Source organism: Neofelis nebulosa, chromosome 18 (assembly GCF_028018385.1).
Source record: "Neofelis nebulosa isolate mNeoNeb1 chromosome 18, mNeoNeb1.pri, whole genome shotgun sequence".
In the NCBI taxonomy this organism is placed as follows: domain Eukaryota; kingdom Metazoa; phylum Chordata; class Mammalia; order Carnivora; family Felidae; genus Neofelis; species Neofelis nebulosa.
This window is the reverse complement of record NC_080799.1, coordinates 29,274,417-29,293,586: the sequence shown is the minus strand read 5'-3', so window position 1 is coordinate 29,293,586 and position 19,170 is coordinate 29,274,417. Positions and strand designations below refer to the sequence as shown.

General features: G+C 44.1%; 2 protein-coding genes across 4 annotated transcripts in view; one reads left to right on the top strand and one right to left on the bottom strand.

Annotated features, from left to right (window-relative positions):
• Nucleotides 1–19,170, top strand: part of ACSM5 (acyl-CoA synthetase medium chain family member 5) — a 115,367-nt gene that overhangs the window by 67,855 nt on the left and 28,342 nt on the right. The window lies entirely within an intron of this gene.
• The window catches only part of PDILT (protein disulfide isomerase like, testis expressed), a 42,976-nt gene that overhangs the window by 23,193 nt on the left and 613 nt on the right, over nt 1–19,170 (bottom strand). Inside the window, exons 1-2 of one of the 2 annotated variants that reach the window (XM_058709886.1) lie at nt 13,597–13,615; nt 11,618–11,821 (exon numbers count right to left, since the gene is read on the bottom strand). In XM_058709886.1, coding sequence (XP_058565869.1) covers nt 11,618–11,821; nt 13,597–13,603 — 211 coding nt within the window. In that variant the 5' untranslated portion in view covers nt 13,604–13,615. Of the gene's footprint in view, nt 1–11,617; nt 11,822–13,596; nt 13,616–19,170 lie in introns of those variants that run through there. The other variant, XM_058709887.1, reaches the window with a different exon arrangement.

The window sequence follows — 19,170 nt, the reverse complement described above, 5'->3', positions numbered from 1 at the left end:
AGCCCCTCCATTTGCCCTATAGCTGCATGTAATATTGCAGGGGACTCTGAAGCAAGCAAGGTCAGGTGTGAGAAAGATGGGGGTGGGGAGAGGTTATGATGCTCCCCTACTCTTTCTGATCCTGTCCTTTGGGGTTGGTGGTGTCAAAGAGACCTCACACTCTCAATTAAGATTCCTTGGCCCCTCATATTGCTGGGCAGTGGGGGTGGGGGTTTAGGAGTAGGGAGCCCTTTTCTGGAAAATGGCCGCAGGGAGCTGGAATGTGATCCTGGCAGAAGAAGGCCTTCCTGGCCTAAATGAGAGGGGACGAAAAGGCACTCACACTTGCCTTCCTTCTTCCTGATAACACTGAGATTGCAGGCCCCTCAGTGCCCTGATGTCTGCGGCAGATGGACTGAGCCAGGGCAGGGGGGTCATTGATTCCCTTTCAAGTCAGAACACATTCCCCTTTTCAGCCCCCACACCTCTCTCCTGTCCATCTGGAGCACTTGGAAAAAGTGCAAGTGACCTCCACTGCCTGGGCAAATTCCAAGCCCAACAGAGAGGTCTTTTGTAAAGCAAAACCCAGAAAGCCTGCTTCAGGACAACTGGAACACGCCCCGCTATCAGTCAGCACACCTGCTCCTGTGATGGAACCCGAAAGTGAATGATGGTTTTCATTAAATTCCCAATCAGTGAACAGGAAGTGGGACTTTTCGCCTCTCCACTGCCTGCTCTGTCACCGTCATTGCCTTCGATACCCACTGCCCCCAATCCATCACCACCAACAGGTCCTGGCCTGTTGCCAGCTGCTCAGGCCCTCAGGCCTCTCCCCTGGCTTCCTTGTGGATTTGGCCCTGCCTGGCTCAGGGTTGCTGATTGACTTCCTGTCCAAATCTGAGTCTCTAAGGGAAGCAGCTCAGGGCAAGGGAAACACATGGAAGGATTGTCCAAATGATGGAGCTTTTAGAAGTTCCACCCACAGCCCAGTGCTCTTGAGTATCCGGAATGGAAGAAATGAGAGAAGTAGTCTATAATAGCTGGAATGCTGGGATCTGAAAGCTAGCTGGACAGGATCTAACAATAATAGCCTTGGAGATTCATCCACCCATTCATCTGTCCATTCATCCAGTCATTCACAATTCATTTGGCAAATCCTTTTTAGGATCTGCCATGTGTCAGACACTGTTCTAGGTACTGGAGATTTAACAACCAATAGATAAAAATCCCTGCTCTTGTTGGGGAAGACAGAAAATAAACAAGTAAAGAAATAAAATATACGCTATATTAGATGCTAAGTGCTAAGTGGAAAAAAAAGCGCAGCTGGACGTTGGGAGTGTCAGGGGGATTAAGTTTAAGTAGGGAGGCTAAGGGAGGCCTCACTGAGAAACAACATTTTAATAAAGACTGAAGGAGGTGAAGAAGCAGGCTATGTGGATATCTGGAGAGAGAGAGCTTCCAGGCAGGGAACCATAAGTGCAAAGGCCCTGAGGTGGGAGTATGTGCAGCATGTTTGAGGAATGACAAGGAGTCTGGCCTGGAGCAGAATGACAGGTGTCAGGGTCAGATAACATAGAACCTTGTTGGCCCCTGAATAACCCCTTCTCTGAGGGTTGTAGAAAGATACTGGAAGGTTTGGGGCAGAGTTAGATATGATCCTACTTATTTTTAACTGGATTGTACTGAATGTTATATGAACATTAGACTGAAGGGGAAAGGGGTGGATCCAGGGAGACCAGTGGGAGGCCTCTGTAACAATCCAGGTGAGAGGTGATAATGACTTGAGCCAGAGTGATAGCAATGGAGGGGGTAAGAACTGGTCAAAGTCTGGAGACATTTTGAAGGAGGAGGTGACTGGAGATAGATGAGAGAAGCGGGAGGAGATGATAGATTGGATGTAGAGTGTGAGTGAAGAAAAGAGGTCAAGGATGACTCCACTGATGATGATGATGGTGGTGATGGTGATGGTGATGATGGTGATGACAGTAATGATAACAAGGTAACAACAACTACAAGTTATTGAGCACTCACTGTGCCAATCACTTTGCTAAATGTTACATGCTTTATCCTGGTTAATCCTCATAACAACCTCTGAGTTATCTACCATTCCAGGTGAGGAATGTTACAGACAAGAGATGGAAATCCAGAGGTCTTATGGCTGGTACACAGTTAGGCTGAGATTCAGCTCCAAGACTGGATGACTCCCAGATTCATGCTCTAACTGACCATATAGGTTAGCTGATCTGAAAAAGATTTCTTTTCCTGGAAGGAGGAATGGGATGCATTTTCTATCTCCCCTGCTCTAGGTGGTTTCCATCAGAACAGAGAGTATCTGTAGAGCCAAATCCACTCTTTATGATTTACAGTCCTGTCTTCTGGTTTCTTTTTAAAATTTGCAAATCAGTTTTACCCCTGTGGTTCTGGAACCTTGAATTCCAAGCTTGTAAAGATGAAATCAATGTGTACACTCCTCAGGTCTTGGTGCCTATGTCCTGCCCTGGCCAACTGGAAATGCCAGTTTGGCTGGGGTATGGTAACAATTCAGATGTACATTGTTGCTTGGGCAGAGTGGAGCCCAGTGGGCTGTGGGTGTGTAGGGAGCCCTCTGCTGGGAGGCTGAGACTTCTTGCAAGTACAGACTTCTTTGGGTCCTAAGCTCTACCTAGAGACAGTTCATTGTCTGACACATACTACTGTATGGCACTCATTGAACTTCATTAAGTTGTTTCATAAAACAGAGACAGTTATGGTGGTTTACAGCACCTGCAGTTCAGGGAGGTTGTTTTTTTAAATATCTCTGTGCCTGTGTTTCCTCATCTACAGAATGGTGATACTAATAGATCCTATACCTTAAGATGATCCTACACAGTAAGACAAGGTGTTCAAAGCTCTGGCACAAAAGTGCCTGAAAAACATTAACTATTTTGATGACATAGGTGGGGGAACCCTTGATCTTGCTCTGACTAGGTTCTCTCTGGGAAGGGGGAGTCTTATAGAAATGTCAGGATCCTCAGCAGATCTTCTGGTTCTTGGGGAAAGAGACACAAGGGTGACTAGCACCAAGTCATCCAGTATAAGCCTGGGCCTATTCTGTGGCTCTCACATTGATTTTAGTGTAAGCAAATGAGACCCAGGGTCATGTTACAATAGGGAATTGGTCTCTGAATGTCTGTGTGATGTGTAGATGTGTTAATGGCTAATGGACCTAGGATCAATATTTTCCTGGGTTTTTAGTAGATAACCCTGGGTTCCCTTTTTCTGAGAAGCCAGTGTGAATCAGGGAAGGGGCTGGTGGATGGGGAAATGTGAATGTAGAGACTGGAGATTAGCTCCCAACACAGGCAACTGGAGTCTGCCTTTCTTTAGATGGTGGTTCTCAATGGGGGACATTTGGCCATATCTGGAGACATTTCTGGTTGTTACAACTAGAGTGCTGCTGGAATCCAGTGGATAGAGGTGAAGGATACCACTAAACATCCTACAGTGCATCCCCCGCCCACCACACACACACAACAAAGAATGATCCAGCCAAAGTGTCAGTAGTGCTGAGGATGAGAAACCCTACTTTAGACCGAGCTCCAGATCAAGCATGGAGAAGTATTCTGAGAATAATCCTCTCCCATTCCATAGGGCCAGTATAGTGTATAGAAGTGCTCACAGATGATAGGAACTTCGGGATGGTAATCCGTCCCTTTTAGTTCCTCAAGGGTCAGCCAACAAATTCCTCTGACCATCATAATGGCCTTTAAGGCCCTAAAGGACTGTACTTCCTTTCTGATCTGATCTCCCACTTTCTTTAGCACCTCAGCTTTAGCCATCCTGGCACATTCCCACCCAGGACCTTCACACTTGCTGTGCCCTCTGCCTGAAATGCACTCCTCCCAGCTATCTGCATGGGTTGCTGCCTTCCTGCCTTCAGTTCCTTGCTGAATTTTTACCTTCCCAGACCACCCTAAATAAACTTGCAGCGTCACTTCCACTAACTTTTTGCACTTCCTGTTGCTCTTCTGTTTTTCTCCATAACACTTTTAACCATAAGACATACTATATTTTTTACTTATTTGTTTATCTTGGGTCTCCCCTCTTTAGGACCTAAGTGCCACGAAGCAAGGATGTCCATCTGTTTTGTGCCTAGAAGTCTATCTGGCACATAACAGGTATTTGATAAATATTGAATGAATGAATGAATGAATGAATGAAAAATAAGTAAGTCGCTAAATAAATATTTCAGTTACAGCACAGTTTTGTAAGATGGATTATACATTTGGTGTCAGGCCTCGTCTAAAATTCAGGCTGTACCACTTATCAATTGTATGACTTTGAACAAATTTTCCAGCCTTTCTAAGAAGTCTTTACCTCATAATGTAAGATGGAGATGATGAGACCAAGTACAGTGCCTGGAATACATATGCTCAATAAATGGCCATTATCATCATCTTCTTCATCTTCATCACCATCCTTTATCCATATTGCCATCTTCATCATCATTATCATCGTCTAACCTGTTCCCAGGACTCTTGCCATCTCTGCTTTAGAGGCACTTCCTAAATGACCCTAGACACAGCTCCTGATGAATCTCATTTTGGCCTCTCCCCACTAAAGGTAGCCTACCCTTCTCTCCTTGCCTCATTCATGCAGAACATTATGGCCAAAGGCAAGTTCAGTTCATTCACTCATTCATTCAACATTTCATGCAGGCCTACCATGTACAATGCCAGATGTTACTAATCAAGAGATGAATGAGATTTGGCCTCTGCCCCCCCATGGAGCCCACAAGTTTAAAAGCCGTTTCAATACAGTTTTGCAAATGCTATGAAAGGGTGAGTACACAGGATTGTGTCGGCATGGGAGGGCCTGCCAGTCAGTGTAGGTGGGAGTAAGGGTGGACACGGCCTCCTGAGAAGGTGGCTTCATGAACTTAAACCTCACAATCCAGATGAGGTAGTATAAGAAGGACACTGTGGGCACAGGAAATTGTAAATGCAAAGGCCCTGAAGCTTGAGCCAGTGTGGCCTACCTGAGGACCACAAATTATTCAGGGACTAGAGCATAGCTCTCAGATGAAGTGGGGAAGTTGGCCAAGTCTAGACCAAGCAGAGGACACTGTAGCCATGTTAAGGAGTTTGAGGTCTTAGAGAATCACTGAGGGTTTTTAATCAGGAAGTGACCCAATCAGACTTGGATTTCAGAAAAAAAAAATACCTCTGGGTGTGCTGTAGGGACAGCACTGGAGGGGGCAGGGAGACCCTTGAGAAGGCTACTGCAGTGTTTTAGGTGGGGAACACAGTGACCTGAACTAAGGCAATGGCAGGGGGATGCGAAATCTGGAGAGTGCAGAGGGCTTTAGGAGGTGGTATTAACAGGACCTGGCGGGTGATGGGTTGGATGTGAGAAAAGAGAAGAGTCAAGAATGACCTTGAGATTCATGATTTTGACATTGGGTGGATAGTGGTGCTATCAGTTAAGAAAAAGCAAGTTGTAGGGAGCAAATCAAAGATGCTGAGGCCTGTTTTGAACACATGTGGCATTTGAGACATGTGAGGGACATGCAAGAACAAGGGTCCTACTGACAATTGACTCTTGAGCCTGGAGTCCTCAGAGAGATGAAGAAGTGAGCAACAACTAAGGATTTGAGACTTACTATATAGTATGTCCCTGGGACAATATTGGAAAAATATTTTGTTGTAAAGAGCCATTTATTCCTAGAAAAAACTGTTTATCATACTTTCCCCAAGGGATTAGATTTTCCAAAGGTCACTTTAGAAGGCCTGGCAGGTTTTGAAAACTCATTTTGACTTAAACTGAGTATTGGAAGGAGTCAAATATTCAGATGTAATGAGCTTGACTGTCTCTTTTGGATAACAACATCTCTGCTGGTGTTTACTGCTTTGAAATACCTGCTGGTGGGAATGCTTTAAGTTTAAAGTATTCAAATTGGTTGTCATTAAATGTAATTAAGGAATGTAAAATTGATTGACTCTGTCTGTAGCCCCAGGTTCAGTGTCAATCCCTGAATTATAAGATGTCAGTTAAAGCCCCGAAGAACCATGGACTCCCCCTTCTGCCTGATTAAAACAGAGCAGTCACTTGGGCAGAGATTTGTGTTCTTATGTGGGCAGGACAGTTTCCTTTTCTTTGTGTCTGCTGCACCATTTTTGGAAGGGTAAATGTGTGTTGAGATGTGTGTTGTGTCATGCAAAGTGTATGGCTCAACATTGAGAGTCCAGGATCAGAGATTAGGGCCACTGCAAAAAAGAAAAGACAGAGGTCTTCTTCTTGGATGTCTGAGCTGTGCAAACCATTAGCTTACAGTTCTACTTCAGGTGGAATAGAGCTGCAGGGTTCTCAGTTCTTCCCTGAAAGGAACCATAAAACAGATGTGTAAGTGCTGGCCCACATTCTGGGGTGGATGAGAGATGTGGGGAACCGGCTGGAGGAGTCAATCAACAAAGTGGAAATGCCTGCCCTGCTCGCAGGCTTGTGCAAATAGCCCATACTGGATCTCCCCTACAAGATCTTACTCCATGGGCTCGAAGTAAAACCCAGCATGTACCCTGGTGCCAAGGTTGAAGGAAACCATTAACAGCCTGGGCTAGATGGAGATCAGAGTCTCAGAACTATTTTGATGGAATTTTACACATCAGGAATGCTCCACATTGGATGGAAGCAAAAATGACACAATCACATTTTCCCTTCTGGGAACTATCAAGGTTAAAGGCATAAAAAAGAGTGTTTTTGTTCCACGGTGCTATGAAGTGGCTGCACAAGCCAGCTGAGGAGGCTCTGGGACCCAGGGCAGCTGATACCGTCACATGCCCGAATTTCCTGATTCAAGTAACATCCCTCAGACCACACCAAATAAGAAGAGACCGGGACCTGAATTTCAGATGGGGTGACACAGACTCAAATGCTACAGGGGTGAGGCAGGGAGTGTGACTGTGTGGGGTTGGCTGGATAGAGATGTGGCGAACTAACAGGCATGTTTTCTGATCCAAAAGGAAAATCTCTACTCAGCTTAAGCCAGTTGTCACATTGCAAGAATGTGGGCCTGTGCCTCCAGATCTTCTATTTCTTTAAAAGCAGATGTAAATTCAATTATAATTGTGAAATCTCTCGATTTTTAAAACATTGTGTGGCCTAGGGGCACCTAGATGGCTCAGTTGGTTGAGGTTCTGACTTCAGCTCAGGTCATGATCTCACACTTTGTGGGTTTGAGCCCTGTGTCAGGCTCTGTGCTGACAGCTCAGAGCCTAGATCCTGCTTCGGATTTTGTGTCTCCCTCTCTGTCTCTGCCCCAACCCCACTTGTGCCTCTCTCTCAAAAATATATAAACATTTAAAAAAAAATTAAAACACTGTGTGGCCCAAACATAACCCACCTGCTGGCCATCTTGTGTCTATGGGCTGCCTGTTACATCCTTGATTTCAGGATAACAGGAAAGAAGAGGAGCCATAAAGAACTGAGAAGTGCGCCAGAGAGATCAAAGGGAACCAGAAGGGAATGGGCTCATGGGCACCAAGGAGCGAAGGGACTCAGGTTGGGTCTCAGATTGGAGTACTCTAGGTCAAGGAAGGTGAGGACTGGCAAGCGCCTATTGGATTTGGGAATGAGTTGTCCTTGGAAACTTAACCTGAGCCAAATAGCCCATAAAGCCAACCCTATGTTGGAAACAGTTGCTGACATTCCTGCCCAGAAGAGAAAACTATTCCTGGTGGTTCAATGTCTAGAAGATCTTATACCACCCGGCTGCCTCTCAGCCACCCCAGCTTCAGGTTGCATTTGGTCAAAAGCCGTTTCAAGGCTTTTACATAATGTGATTAAGACAGATAATGCCACGTGTTCCCGAAAACCTGTTTCTTTTGCCTCTTCATTTATACTGCTGGAATTTGTCTCCCAGCCTCTCTTGCAGAGCTGTGGCCATTGGAATGCAGGCAGAAGTGGTGTTAAACAGTGCTTCTCACCCTGTAATATGAATGTGAATCACCTGGGACTCTGACTCAGTAGGTCTGGAGCAAGGCCTGGTATTTTGCAATTCTGACAAGCTCCTATGTGATGCTGGCATTACTGGTCCATAGACCACACTTTGAATAACACTGATGTGCACCATTTCCAGGGCTGGCCTGGCCCAGAAGCATGTCCTGTGTCTCTCAATCCATTTCCTGGCTGGAGGCAGAGGATTCAGTGGAGTACCCTAGACCCTAAGGGATGCTTGGGTCACTAGATGGAAGGACCCTGGGCACTTGAATGACTGTATGGAGCAAAGTTTCTCTGCAGACCTGCCTGAGACTAAGATTTAATAAATCAACCTTTACAAAACTAGATTTGGGATTTGTTATAGCAGTTAGCTTTCCCGAACACAGTGATCTTTAAAATATCTAATCAAAATCAGAACAATGAAAGAGTTTGGGTACAAAGGTGGGCAATCATTTTTAGAATTCGTTTCATTAAAGGACTTCATTCATCTAGCATTAAAAATCGAGCCACAGGGGCGCCTGGGTGGCGCAGTCGGTTAAGCGTCCGACTTCAGCCAGGTCACGATCTCGCGGTCCGTGAGTTCGAGCCCCGCGTCAGGCTCTGGGCTGACGGCTCGGAGCCTGGAGCCTGTTTCCGATTCTGTGTCTCCCTCTCTCTCTGCCCCTCCCCCGTTCATGCTCTGTCTCTCTCTGTCCCAAAAATAAATTAAAAATGTTGAAAAAAAAAAAATTAAAAAAAAAAATCGAGCCACAATGTACAAAGAACTAGTAAGATGTTTGGCACACTTAAATTAGCCTACAACCTTGGATCTTGTGGCAAATACTGTGAATCAGCCATTCCCAAGCTCTTTGCTTCCTGAACCATTGAGGACAGAAACCTAAAATATTCACCATCTCAGACTCCTCATTTGGGAATAGCCATGGCAGAGTTCTAGCCCATAAGATATAACAAGAGTCACTGGTGGAGCTTCTGAAAAAGTTTTTTTTTGTTTTTGTTTTTTTCAAGGAACATACTTGGCTGACATGTATTTTGTCCTTTTGCTATTTGCCTGTCCCTCTTTTTCCCTAGCAAAATGTGCAGTGCAATGCAAGAAGTGCCACAACCATCTTGTGACCACAAGCTACATACAATATATCAGGGGCGATGGAGCAAGAAGATAGGAGCCTGGGTCCTTGATACTGTGAAGCTGCTAGGACAGCCATTGATTGCCTATCCCTGGTCTACATATGAGAATATGAGATAAATCTTGGATTTAAGTCATCATTAGCAGATTTTTTTTTTATTCCTTGAAGCTGAACCCAGTCCTAACTGATAGAAAGTTGATCATGTGTTTGGGGCCACGGGAGGATGAAGACTTATTTACTGAGCATTTTCCATGTGCCAGATCCTTCATAGATATTTAGTCAATCCCTATAATGACTCTACCACTTTCATTATTCCCACTTCACAGATAAAGAAGGTGAGACACAAAGAAATGTACCTAAGGCCACATATCTAGTTTATGGCAGTGAACTTTACACTCAGGCTTGCCTGGCTCCCAAACTTGTGTACTTTACTCCAAACCTTGATGTCATCTATAGACAAAGTGTGTGGATGAGTCAAGTTATAAAAAACAACAACAACAACAACAACAACAACAACAAAAAACACTTTAGGATTTACCAGTGCTTGGCATGTGGTCTTTGGTAAATACTGATGTCAGTAACAATAGATTCCAAAAGGTTCACTCCACTGCTCTGGCTAAAGATTGCCCATCACTGGGCATCACTGGGAGGCCAAATAGTGAAGATTTCTCTCACTTCAGGCCAACCTTCAAGTTTCAAGATGCATTTGAATTGGACTGGAGACCCTAGCACATTCTAGGATGCAAGAATGCAGGAGTTAAGCCAGAGGAGGCTGCTCAGCTGGTTTGCAGCTTGGAGAACCATTTCTGAGGACAATTCCAAGCTGTCACTTCTCCATGAGACACTCAGTGTATACAGTTCAGACTATTCTAATGGCATGAGTATGGCTTCAACTACAAAGTCTTGGAGAGCAGCAACCAAGGCCTCTTTTCTCTGGGGCTCCCGTCGGACCCACCCAAGGCCTGGCACTGAGCAGAGCTGAGTAAAAGTAGGATGAATCAGAATGCAATAATAATAGTTGTGCCTAATGGGTGCTCACTAGGCACTCATGACTGCATACTTGAACCCATTTTCATCACCACAGCAACCTGCAAGGGAGAAATTATTAGCATGTTTGTGCAGAGGAATCTAATAATAATGATAAAGAGAATGGCAGCCAAAACATTTCTTAAGCTCTTATTATGCACTAGGCACTGTGAGAAGCACACTAGGAATTATATCCTATTGCTAAATTCCCTATTTCACAGCCAAGTAAAGAGAGGCTCAGAGTGATCCAGGTCACCTGCTCAAGGTCATCTGAACAGTAAGTGGCAGAGTCCTGCGTTTGAGCCTAGGACCGTGAACCTCTAAGCACTGAACTTCATCCCAGGACATGCACTGGTCACACTGGAGAGAAAAGGAAGCCTGTGAGGCATCAGGGTTAGTGGAAGGCAAACTGACAGAAGGGAGAAAGGGCTATGCCACAGCAGCAACCAAGAGGAGGAGAAGAGAATTTAGGGGGAGGGGGTGCATGGAAAGGGGCAGAAACCAAGAAGGGGCAGCACTTGTACCTCACTGCCCAGCTCTGGAACCTGAGTCCTTGCCAGGCTTCAGGGAATCTGGATGCTAGTCAGCCCAGGTACAGCCCAGCAGCAGGTCTTTGGGGACTGACATTTCCCAGGAGTGGCTTTGGAGGCAGGATTCTGGAATCCAGTGTTGACATCTACTTTCTGTATCCTCCCAATCCTTGCACGTGGGAAGTGGTGTGGCACAGGGTTTGTAGTCCCCACTTGTGAGCTCTGTGACCTTGGGCAAATCGCTTGGCCTCTCTGAGCTTCTGTTTCCTCAGCTATAAAATAGGGAGACAAATGGTGCCACCATGCTGGGTTGTTGTGAAGATCAACTAACTTAACGTTTTGTGGGGCACTAAGGACAGTGCCCAGCACACAGTTAGTACTGACTATGTGAAAGCTGTTATGAAAATCCCTCCCAAGGGCACAGCTCTGTGCCCAGTGCCCCAGGGAAAAGAAGAAATGTCCACTGAAATGAAGAACAACAGTCCAAAGAACAAAAGTGGACAGGCAGAGTTCAGATAAAGGTGATGGTCTGCAAATCTTTGCTCAAGAGCTTGCCCATAGCTGCCACCATTTATTGCCCTCTGCTTGTGTTCTAGCCACTTAACATATTATCTCATTTAATCTTTACAACAATACAGTATGGTCGGGATGCTCCTGCCCTCGTAACAGAGGGGAAAGTTGAATTTCAGAATATAAAGACACTGATGAGTAAAAGTTGGCTTTTTACCTTCAGTGGTACAGAGGAGCAACATACAAATCAAGACTAAATCGAGCGTAGTATTTTGCAAATTGCTTAACATCCCTGGACCTCAGCATTCTCATCTGGAAATCGGGAATGATAGTATATCCATATTAATTTTAAATATGTTAATAATATGTGTTCTCATCTGTTCAGCAATATATAAAACTTCGCTGGCTTCCAGGAGCAAAGAGATAGATCTCACCCTACCCATCACCCATCACCCAGGAGTGGGGGACACTCACGGAAGAGTACCATGAGGAAGCGGGTCTGGTTCAGCATCTGGGTCAGGCCAGCAGGTGTTAGCACCAGCAGGTTGCCTTCCTCCACAATATGCAAAGGCCGGGATATGTTGATGCTGGCTTCCTTGACGTCCTCCTCTGGGAAGCCCTGGACAGTGGAGCCGCGAGAGGCAGCCAGCAGCAGGGAGATCCATAGCAGCTCCATGGCTATTTTGTAGGGCCACAAGGAGGAACAGGAGCCCTTATCAACACAGGTGGCAGGGCACCACGTCATCATTCCCTCCCTGACTCTCCTTCCCCGCCTAGCCAGTTTGTTTATGGAGAACACGGCCCGACCATGGCCCACTGCTCCCTAGCAGTGCCCACACATGGCAGTAGCACTGGAAGAGATGCAAAGTGTTAGCCTAACCTCAGCCCCTACGTAAACTGTGCGGGGATAGTTCAGAGCAGCAGGACCCTGCTCAGAGCTCCACGAAGCCAAATCACACGCCAGCATTTGAGCCCACTGGCTTCCCAGGCAATAGGTGAGACTATTGTAGAGATGAGTCCCACTCCAGAGTCCTGGGATGAGCCTCTGGACCCCAGAAATAAGGGGTAAATTCCCCATCACAGCTTCTGCTTCACACTCCTCCAGCTCCTGCTTGAATGCCCCTTATAATGGGAAGCTCGTGACCTCGCTTCTCATTCATGTATCCCATTTGATTTTTGAACAATTTTTCTCAACTGTAAATATTTCTTTTAAACGTCATGAGGTGCCAGGAATTGAGCCCCTTGTTGGGCTCTGTGCTGACAGCATGGAGTCAGCTTGGAATTCTCTTTCTCCCTCTGCCTCCCTCTCTCTCTCTTTCAAAATAAATAAATAAACATTTTTAAGTCATAATTGTAGGTCACACTTGTAAAAATTCCAAGCAATACAATAAAAACATGTTAAGTAGAAAATAAAAATGTCTCTCATAGTCCCACCTCTGAGAAAGCTACTATTAACAGTTTGGAATGGATCCTTATACATATTGAAAATTCCTATATAAATGCACATTTGAATGTACAATTTTAAACATAAATGGAGTCAGCTATGCATATTGTTCAGTGTTCTGATTTTCTTACTCCATAATGTGAAATATATCCTAGGTACTTTCCTATAAAAGTACATTCCTTTTTTTCTTTTCCTTTCCTTTTTTTTCATTTTCTTTCTTTTCTTTCTTTCTTTCTTTCTTTCTTTCTTTCTTTCTTTCTTTCTTTCTTTCTTTCTTTCTTCATTTTTTAATTGTTAGAATGGTAGAATGGTCTGGATCAGAAGCTTCCTTTCTGTAAGTTCCACTTTCCCTAATTATGTCTTCCTGTCTTCCCTAACAATTTAGAGGATAGAATCACCTCTTCAGATCTTTGTAAGTACTCCTCAAGCATAGAGCTATTTCTCTGTGTAGCGTGGACTACCTGAGTGTCTTGAAGAAGAAGACCTATAGCAGGTAGGAGTGGGTGCCTGGGTGGTTGAGTCAGTTAAACGTCCAGCTCTTGGTTTTGGCTCAGGACATTATATCATGGTTTGTGGGATGGAGCCCTGTGTTGGACTCAGCACTGCCAGCACAGAACCTGCTTGAGATTCTCTGTCTCTGGTCCTGCTCTGCTCATGCTCTCTCTTCTCTCAAAATAAATAAACTTAAAAAAAAGAAAGAAAGAAAGAAAAGGAAATGACCTATAGCAGGTGTATTCTACGTCACACCTTCGGATTAAATTTATAAGTATTTTAACTTCTTTGTTGACTGCTGTAGTCCTAGCACCTGGTATTTATGGTAGGAAAATGGACAAGTGGTGAGAATAAATACATGAAAGAATGAATAAATGATTTTTGCCTGGGAAATAGGTTTGTCAGACTATCTGAAGGGTTTTAAAAAATAGATCTAATGTAATTTTTCGGCCTAAAATATAGAGAATGTGACCAACTCTAGCTCTAAATGTTATGAGTAAAAAGGTACTTAACATACTTGTCATGTGCCAGGCACTGTTCCAGTGCCTTCCATGCCATCACATCTCTTATGACAACCCTATGAGGTAGGAATAGCATTATTATAATCCTCATTTAATGACTATAAAACAAGGCACAGAAAGGTCACACAGCTCATAGGTCACAGACCCAGGCAATCTAGCTACAGAATCCATGCCCCTAACCAAAATGATATACTGTCTCTCTAGTGACCCACTGCAAAATGGGTGCAGTGGACAATATTTTGAGACATTAACTGAGGCTCCCCCACCCTGATACCCTGTACCTTCCATCATTCAATCAAGTCCTGCCTTGGAGGGGAGGGCTGAGGCTGCAACAGAGAACAGAGACAGATTTTTGATTTGGGGTTGCAAAGCAGGCCTTTGAAACTCACAGCAGGGACCAGGCACTTGCAAGCCAGGACTCAAATTGTAAGAATGGGTTTTTTTGGTTTGTTTTGTTTTTTAAAGAAAGGGGTTCTGAGTACCCTGTGGTTTATGCTCTGAAGCATTTTTTTTAGGAACTGAAGACAAGAGACCAAATGTTGTAACAAAAGATGCTCCTTTGCTTTTATTGCTCAGGAAATTCCAAGGGTTTTGGTCCAGGAACTATGGATGAAGACCAAATAAATATCAGAATGTATCTGGTCATCTGAATGCCCAAATATATATATTTATGTTAAAAAAGAAAAACAAGCCCCAAGAGAGTAATTTGCACCCCCCATAGGAAGCAAGACTTAATTGCAGTTTCAACCTACCCCAGGAATGTGACCTTCTATTTGTAATTTTTTTCTTTAAAATTTTTATTTGAATTCTAGTCAGTTAACATACAGTGCAGCATTGGTTTCAGAACAGAATTCAGTGATTCATCACTTCCATACAACACCCAGTGCTCATCATAACAAGTGCCCTCCTTAGTACCTATCCCCCATCTAGCCCATCCCCCACCCACCTCCCTCCATCAACACCCAGTTTGTACTCTATCTTTAAGAGTCTCTCATGGTTTGTTTCCTTCTCTCTCTTTTTTTCTCCTTCCCACATGTTCATCTGTTTTGTTTCTTAATTCCACATATGAGTGAGATTATATGGTATTTGTCTTTCTCTGACTGACTTATTTTGCTTAGCATAATACACTCTAGCTCCGTCCAAGTAGTTACAAATGGCAAGATTTCATTCTTTTTGATGGCTGGGTGATATTCCATTGTATACATAGGAATGTGGCCTTTTAAAAGTCAACCTGAAATTTCCTGATCAGCAGTAGTAAGATAATCTGCATGATTAAAAAAAACAAAAACAACAGAAACAACAAAAAAAACCATGCTTTTCCCTTCCCAACAAAAGATGCTCTGGCCTGAAACAATCCTTTCATTTGTTGGCTAATAACATGTTGCCCCATTCTCGTGCCTATAAAAACCTTCCATTTTGTACAACCCCTGGGAGCATCTCTCTACTTGCTAGATTGGATGCTGCCTGAGTCATGAATTGCTTAATAAAACCAATTAGATCTTCAAATTTCCTAGGCTGAGTTTTGTGTAACACTTACAAATCACAGTATCACAGGGACCCTACCCTGTTTCTCCTTTGCACTGAAACCCCAACCCTGACTCTTAGCTGACCATTGCAGTCCCAGTACCCGGTACCAGGCTAGCCCATAATACTAAGTAACATCATTATGTATTAAGCTAGTATGAGCTTTACCTTCACCATCTTGTTAGCCCTTACAGCATGTCTATGAGGTAGGTACAGTTATGATGCCCCCTTCACCAAGGTGGAGACTCATACAAAACCACCCAACAGGTAGATGAAGGAGCACGTGGGCTCAGGTACATCTAAGCCCAATGCCTGTGGTGTAAACCAACGTTCAGCAAACTGACTCCCTGCCTGTTCTTGTAAATTCAGTGTTATTGGATCACAGCCACATCCATTCTTTTGCTATTGTCTGGCTGCTTTAACTATAATGGCCAAGTTCAGTAGTTGCAACAGAGACTGTATGTGGCCAATGACACCAAAAGTATTTATTATCTGCCTCTCTGCCTGAAAAGTTCTCAAACTTAGCGTGTAAATCACCATGCTGCCCATGCCCCTACACTTCACTCACACCTTAGATCTTGGACTCCTCAGATTTGTAAGTCCCCTATTAGAGCTTAGCATCTCCATCTGTAGAATGAGTGAGTAGTGCCTGCCTCCCAAGGTAGTTGTGGGCATATGATAAAGAACCTGTGCTCCGTTAGCACTTCTTATCCTGAAATTCACATGGAGCTGTTTAAACAGTACTTATGCTAGGCCTCCACCCAGACCGAATAATTCAGAATCACTAGAGTAGTGCCCAGATATCTGTATGTTTTAAAAGCTCCCCAAATGATTCTTTTATTTTTAACTTTCTATTTGGAAAATTTTGAATATATGCAAAAGTAAACTGGTTGGTGTGCCTCCAGCATCATTCAACTAGGTTTACTGTCACTACCAATCTTGTTTACATTCTTATCACTTCCTGCCCTGAACTGTTTTGAAGCTAGTCCCATATCTTAACATTATTTCATCCATAAATAATGAATTATGAATCGTTAAAAGGTATTTTTTTAAAAAATAAAACATAACCACAATACTATTATCCTACTTAACAGAATGAACAATAACTTCTTATCAAATATCCAAACAGTGTGAAAATTAACCCAGTTATCTCATAATTTAAAGTTTGATTGAATTGGGGTCCAAATGAGAGCCATGTGTTGCCATTGATAGTCACAGATAATTCTGTCTTGCAATCTGTAGGTTGAGAACCATGCGATTGGGGCATCTGGGTGGCTCAGTTGGTTAAGTGCCTGACTTTGGATCAGGTCATGATCCTGAGGTTCGTGGGTTTGAGCCCTGCATCAGGCTCTGTGCTGACAGCATGGAGCCTGGAGCCTGCTTTGGATTCTGTCTCTCCCTCTCTTTGCCCCTCCCCTGCTCACACACTCTCTCTCAAAAATAAACGTTAAAAAAAAAAAGAGAGAGAGAACCACGCAGTCAAATGAAATCAACCAAAGCGAGTCATTTGGCCTGAGTGGATGGCAGAGCATCGGAGTGCAGGCCAGGCTGATCAGGGCTATGGTGGGCTCCCTCAAAGACCTTTGACAAGAGTATTCCTGCATGTTAATGGCCAGAAGACACATGGAAAGATGCTCAATATCACTCACTGTCAAGGAAATGCAAATCAAAACCATGATGAGATACCACCTCATACCTGTCAGAATGGTTAGACTCAAAAAGACAGGAAATAACAAGTGTTGGCAAGGATGTGGAGAAAAAGAAATCCTCTTGCACTATTGGTAGGAATGCAAACTGTGTGGATAGGAATCCTGTGTGGTAGGAATGCAGCCAGTGTGGAAAACAGGGTGGAGTTTTCTCAAAAAATTAAAACTGAAATTACCATATGATCCAGTAATGCCACTGATGGATATTTACCCAAAGAAAACAAAAACACTAATCTGAAAAAATAAAGTAACGCTATGTTTATTATAGCATTATTTACAATAGCCAAGAGATGAAAGCAACCTACGTGTACATCCATAGATGAATGGGTAAAGAAGATGTGGTGTATACATACAACAGAATATTATTCAGCCATAAAAAAAGAATGAAATCTTGCCATTTGCAATGGATACAACTAGAGAGTATAATGCTAAATGAAATAAGTAAGACAAAGACAAACACCATATGATTTCATTCATATGTGGAATTTAAGAAACAAAACAAATGAATAAACAAAGAAAAAAAAAGAGACAAACAAAAAAACAGAATCTTAAATACAGAGAACAAACTGGTGTTTACCAGAGGGGAGGTGGGTGGGTGGGTGGATGGGTGAAACAGATGAAGGGGATTAAGGGTACACTTATTGTGATGAGCTCTGAGTAATGCATAGAAATGTTGAATCGTATTGCACACAAGACACTAATATAATACTGTAGGTAATCAGTAAGAATAAACGAATATACAAATAACAAAGCTGAGGAATACTTGTTAAAAAAAAAAAAAAAGAAACCAGCAAAGAGGTGCCTAGGTGGCTCAGTCCATTAAGTGTCTGACTTTTGATTTCAGCTCAGGTCATGATCTCATGGTTCATGGGATCGAGCCCCCAGTTGGGTTCTGCGCTGCCAGAGGGGAGCCTACTTGGGATTCTCTCTCTCCCTCTCTCTCTAATCCTCCTGCCGCTTGTGCTCATGAATGCTCTCTCTCTCTCAAAATAAATAAACATGAAAGCAAACAAACATCTGCTACATGGAATACTGCCTGATTCATTAATCATTGAATAAAGCCAATAAGATCTTTAAAATTTACTCAGTTGAAGTTTGTTTAGCAACTGAAGGGAGCAAAAAAGTGAACTGTATACATTTCCAGGAAAAGAGTGGGAGGGGGGCAGGTTGTGCGTGTGTGTGTGTGTGTGTGTGTGTGTGTGTGTGTGTGTGTGTCTGTCTGTCTCCCCCCGCCCCGTTTCTCTTTCTCTTCCCCCACCTTCCACCTTCCACCTTCCACACCACACCCTTTACTCTTTCCTGTGACCCTCTCTGACCACAGCTCAGCCTTGATTCATCACAGAGCTCCTCCTCAAACTCTGGACCCCATTGTGACTCAACCTCTGACACTGTACCCTCAACCCCACCCAGACCCCTGCTCCTGCCCGGAACCCCAGTTCTCCCTGCACCCACCACTCTGGCCTGATAATCCTGGTGGCTCCTCTGTGTCCCTCTGGGGAATCCTCAGCCCCAGCCACAGCCAATTCCAAGCCTAGATCCAGCCTCTACCCTCCACCCCCACACAGGGAGGAGTGCCATCATAGAAAACTCTTATGAATAAGAATAAATAAGAATAAGAGTATTTAATGCAGAGGGCCTTGCTACCAGTTACCACTGCTCTGAGCACTAAATGTCCCTGGTCTCCAACACTGAGAGCCTCCTGTCCCAGCCAGCATTGTCTCTGGTCCAGCTGGAGCAGTGGCCTCCTCTCTACTTATATTCTTTTTGCTCTCCTCCCAATCCATTCATCACACAGAATTTAGAGATTTCCTTCTAAAACACAGCTTAGATCACATCACTGTCTTATGGAGAAGCCAGGGGCCTGCCATCACATCCAATATGGTGGTGTCTCAGGACTCCATCATCGCGTTTCCTGTGACCTCAGCCCTGTGCTCTCCCTCCTATGTCAGCATGTCAGCCAGGCCGGTTCCTTCCCTCTCCTAAGGCAGACACTGCTTGGGACCTTTGCCTCTGCCTGGAACACCCTTTTCCTGATCTGTAACCTTTTTTGGTCATTCAGGTCCCTAACACCAGCTCCTCTGAGGGGGGTCTTCCCAAGCCACTCTGTCTCCCCACTACCTTTGCCTCCAGCATTCTCGGCCACATCACCCCCATTTGCTTCAAATCCTGTATTATTATTTCTGAGTGTACGTGCTTTATTTTTTTATTAAAAAAAATTTTTTTTAACGTTTATTCATTTTTGAGAGACAGAGACAGGGCATGAGCAGGGGAGGGACAGAGAGAGAGAGAGGGAGACACAGACTCCGAAACAGGCTCCAGGCTCTGAGCTGTCAGCACAGA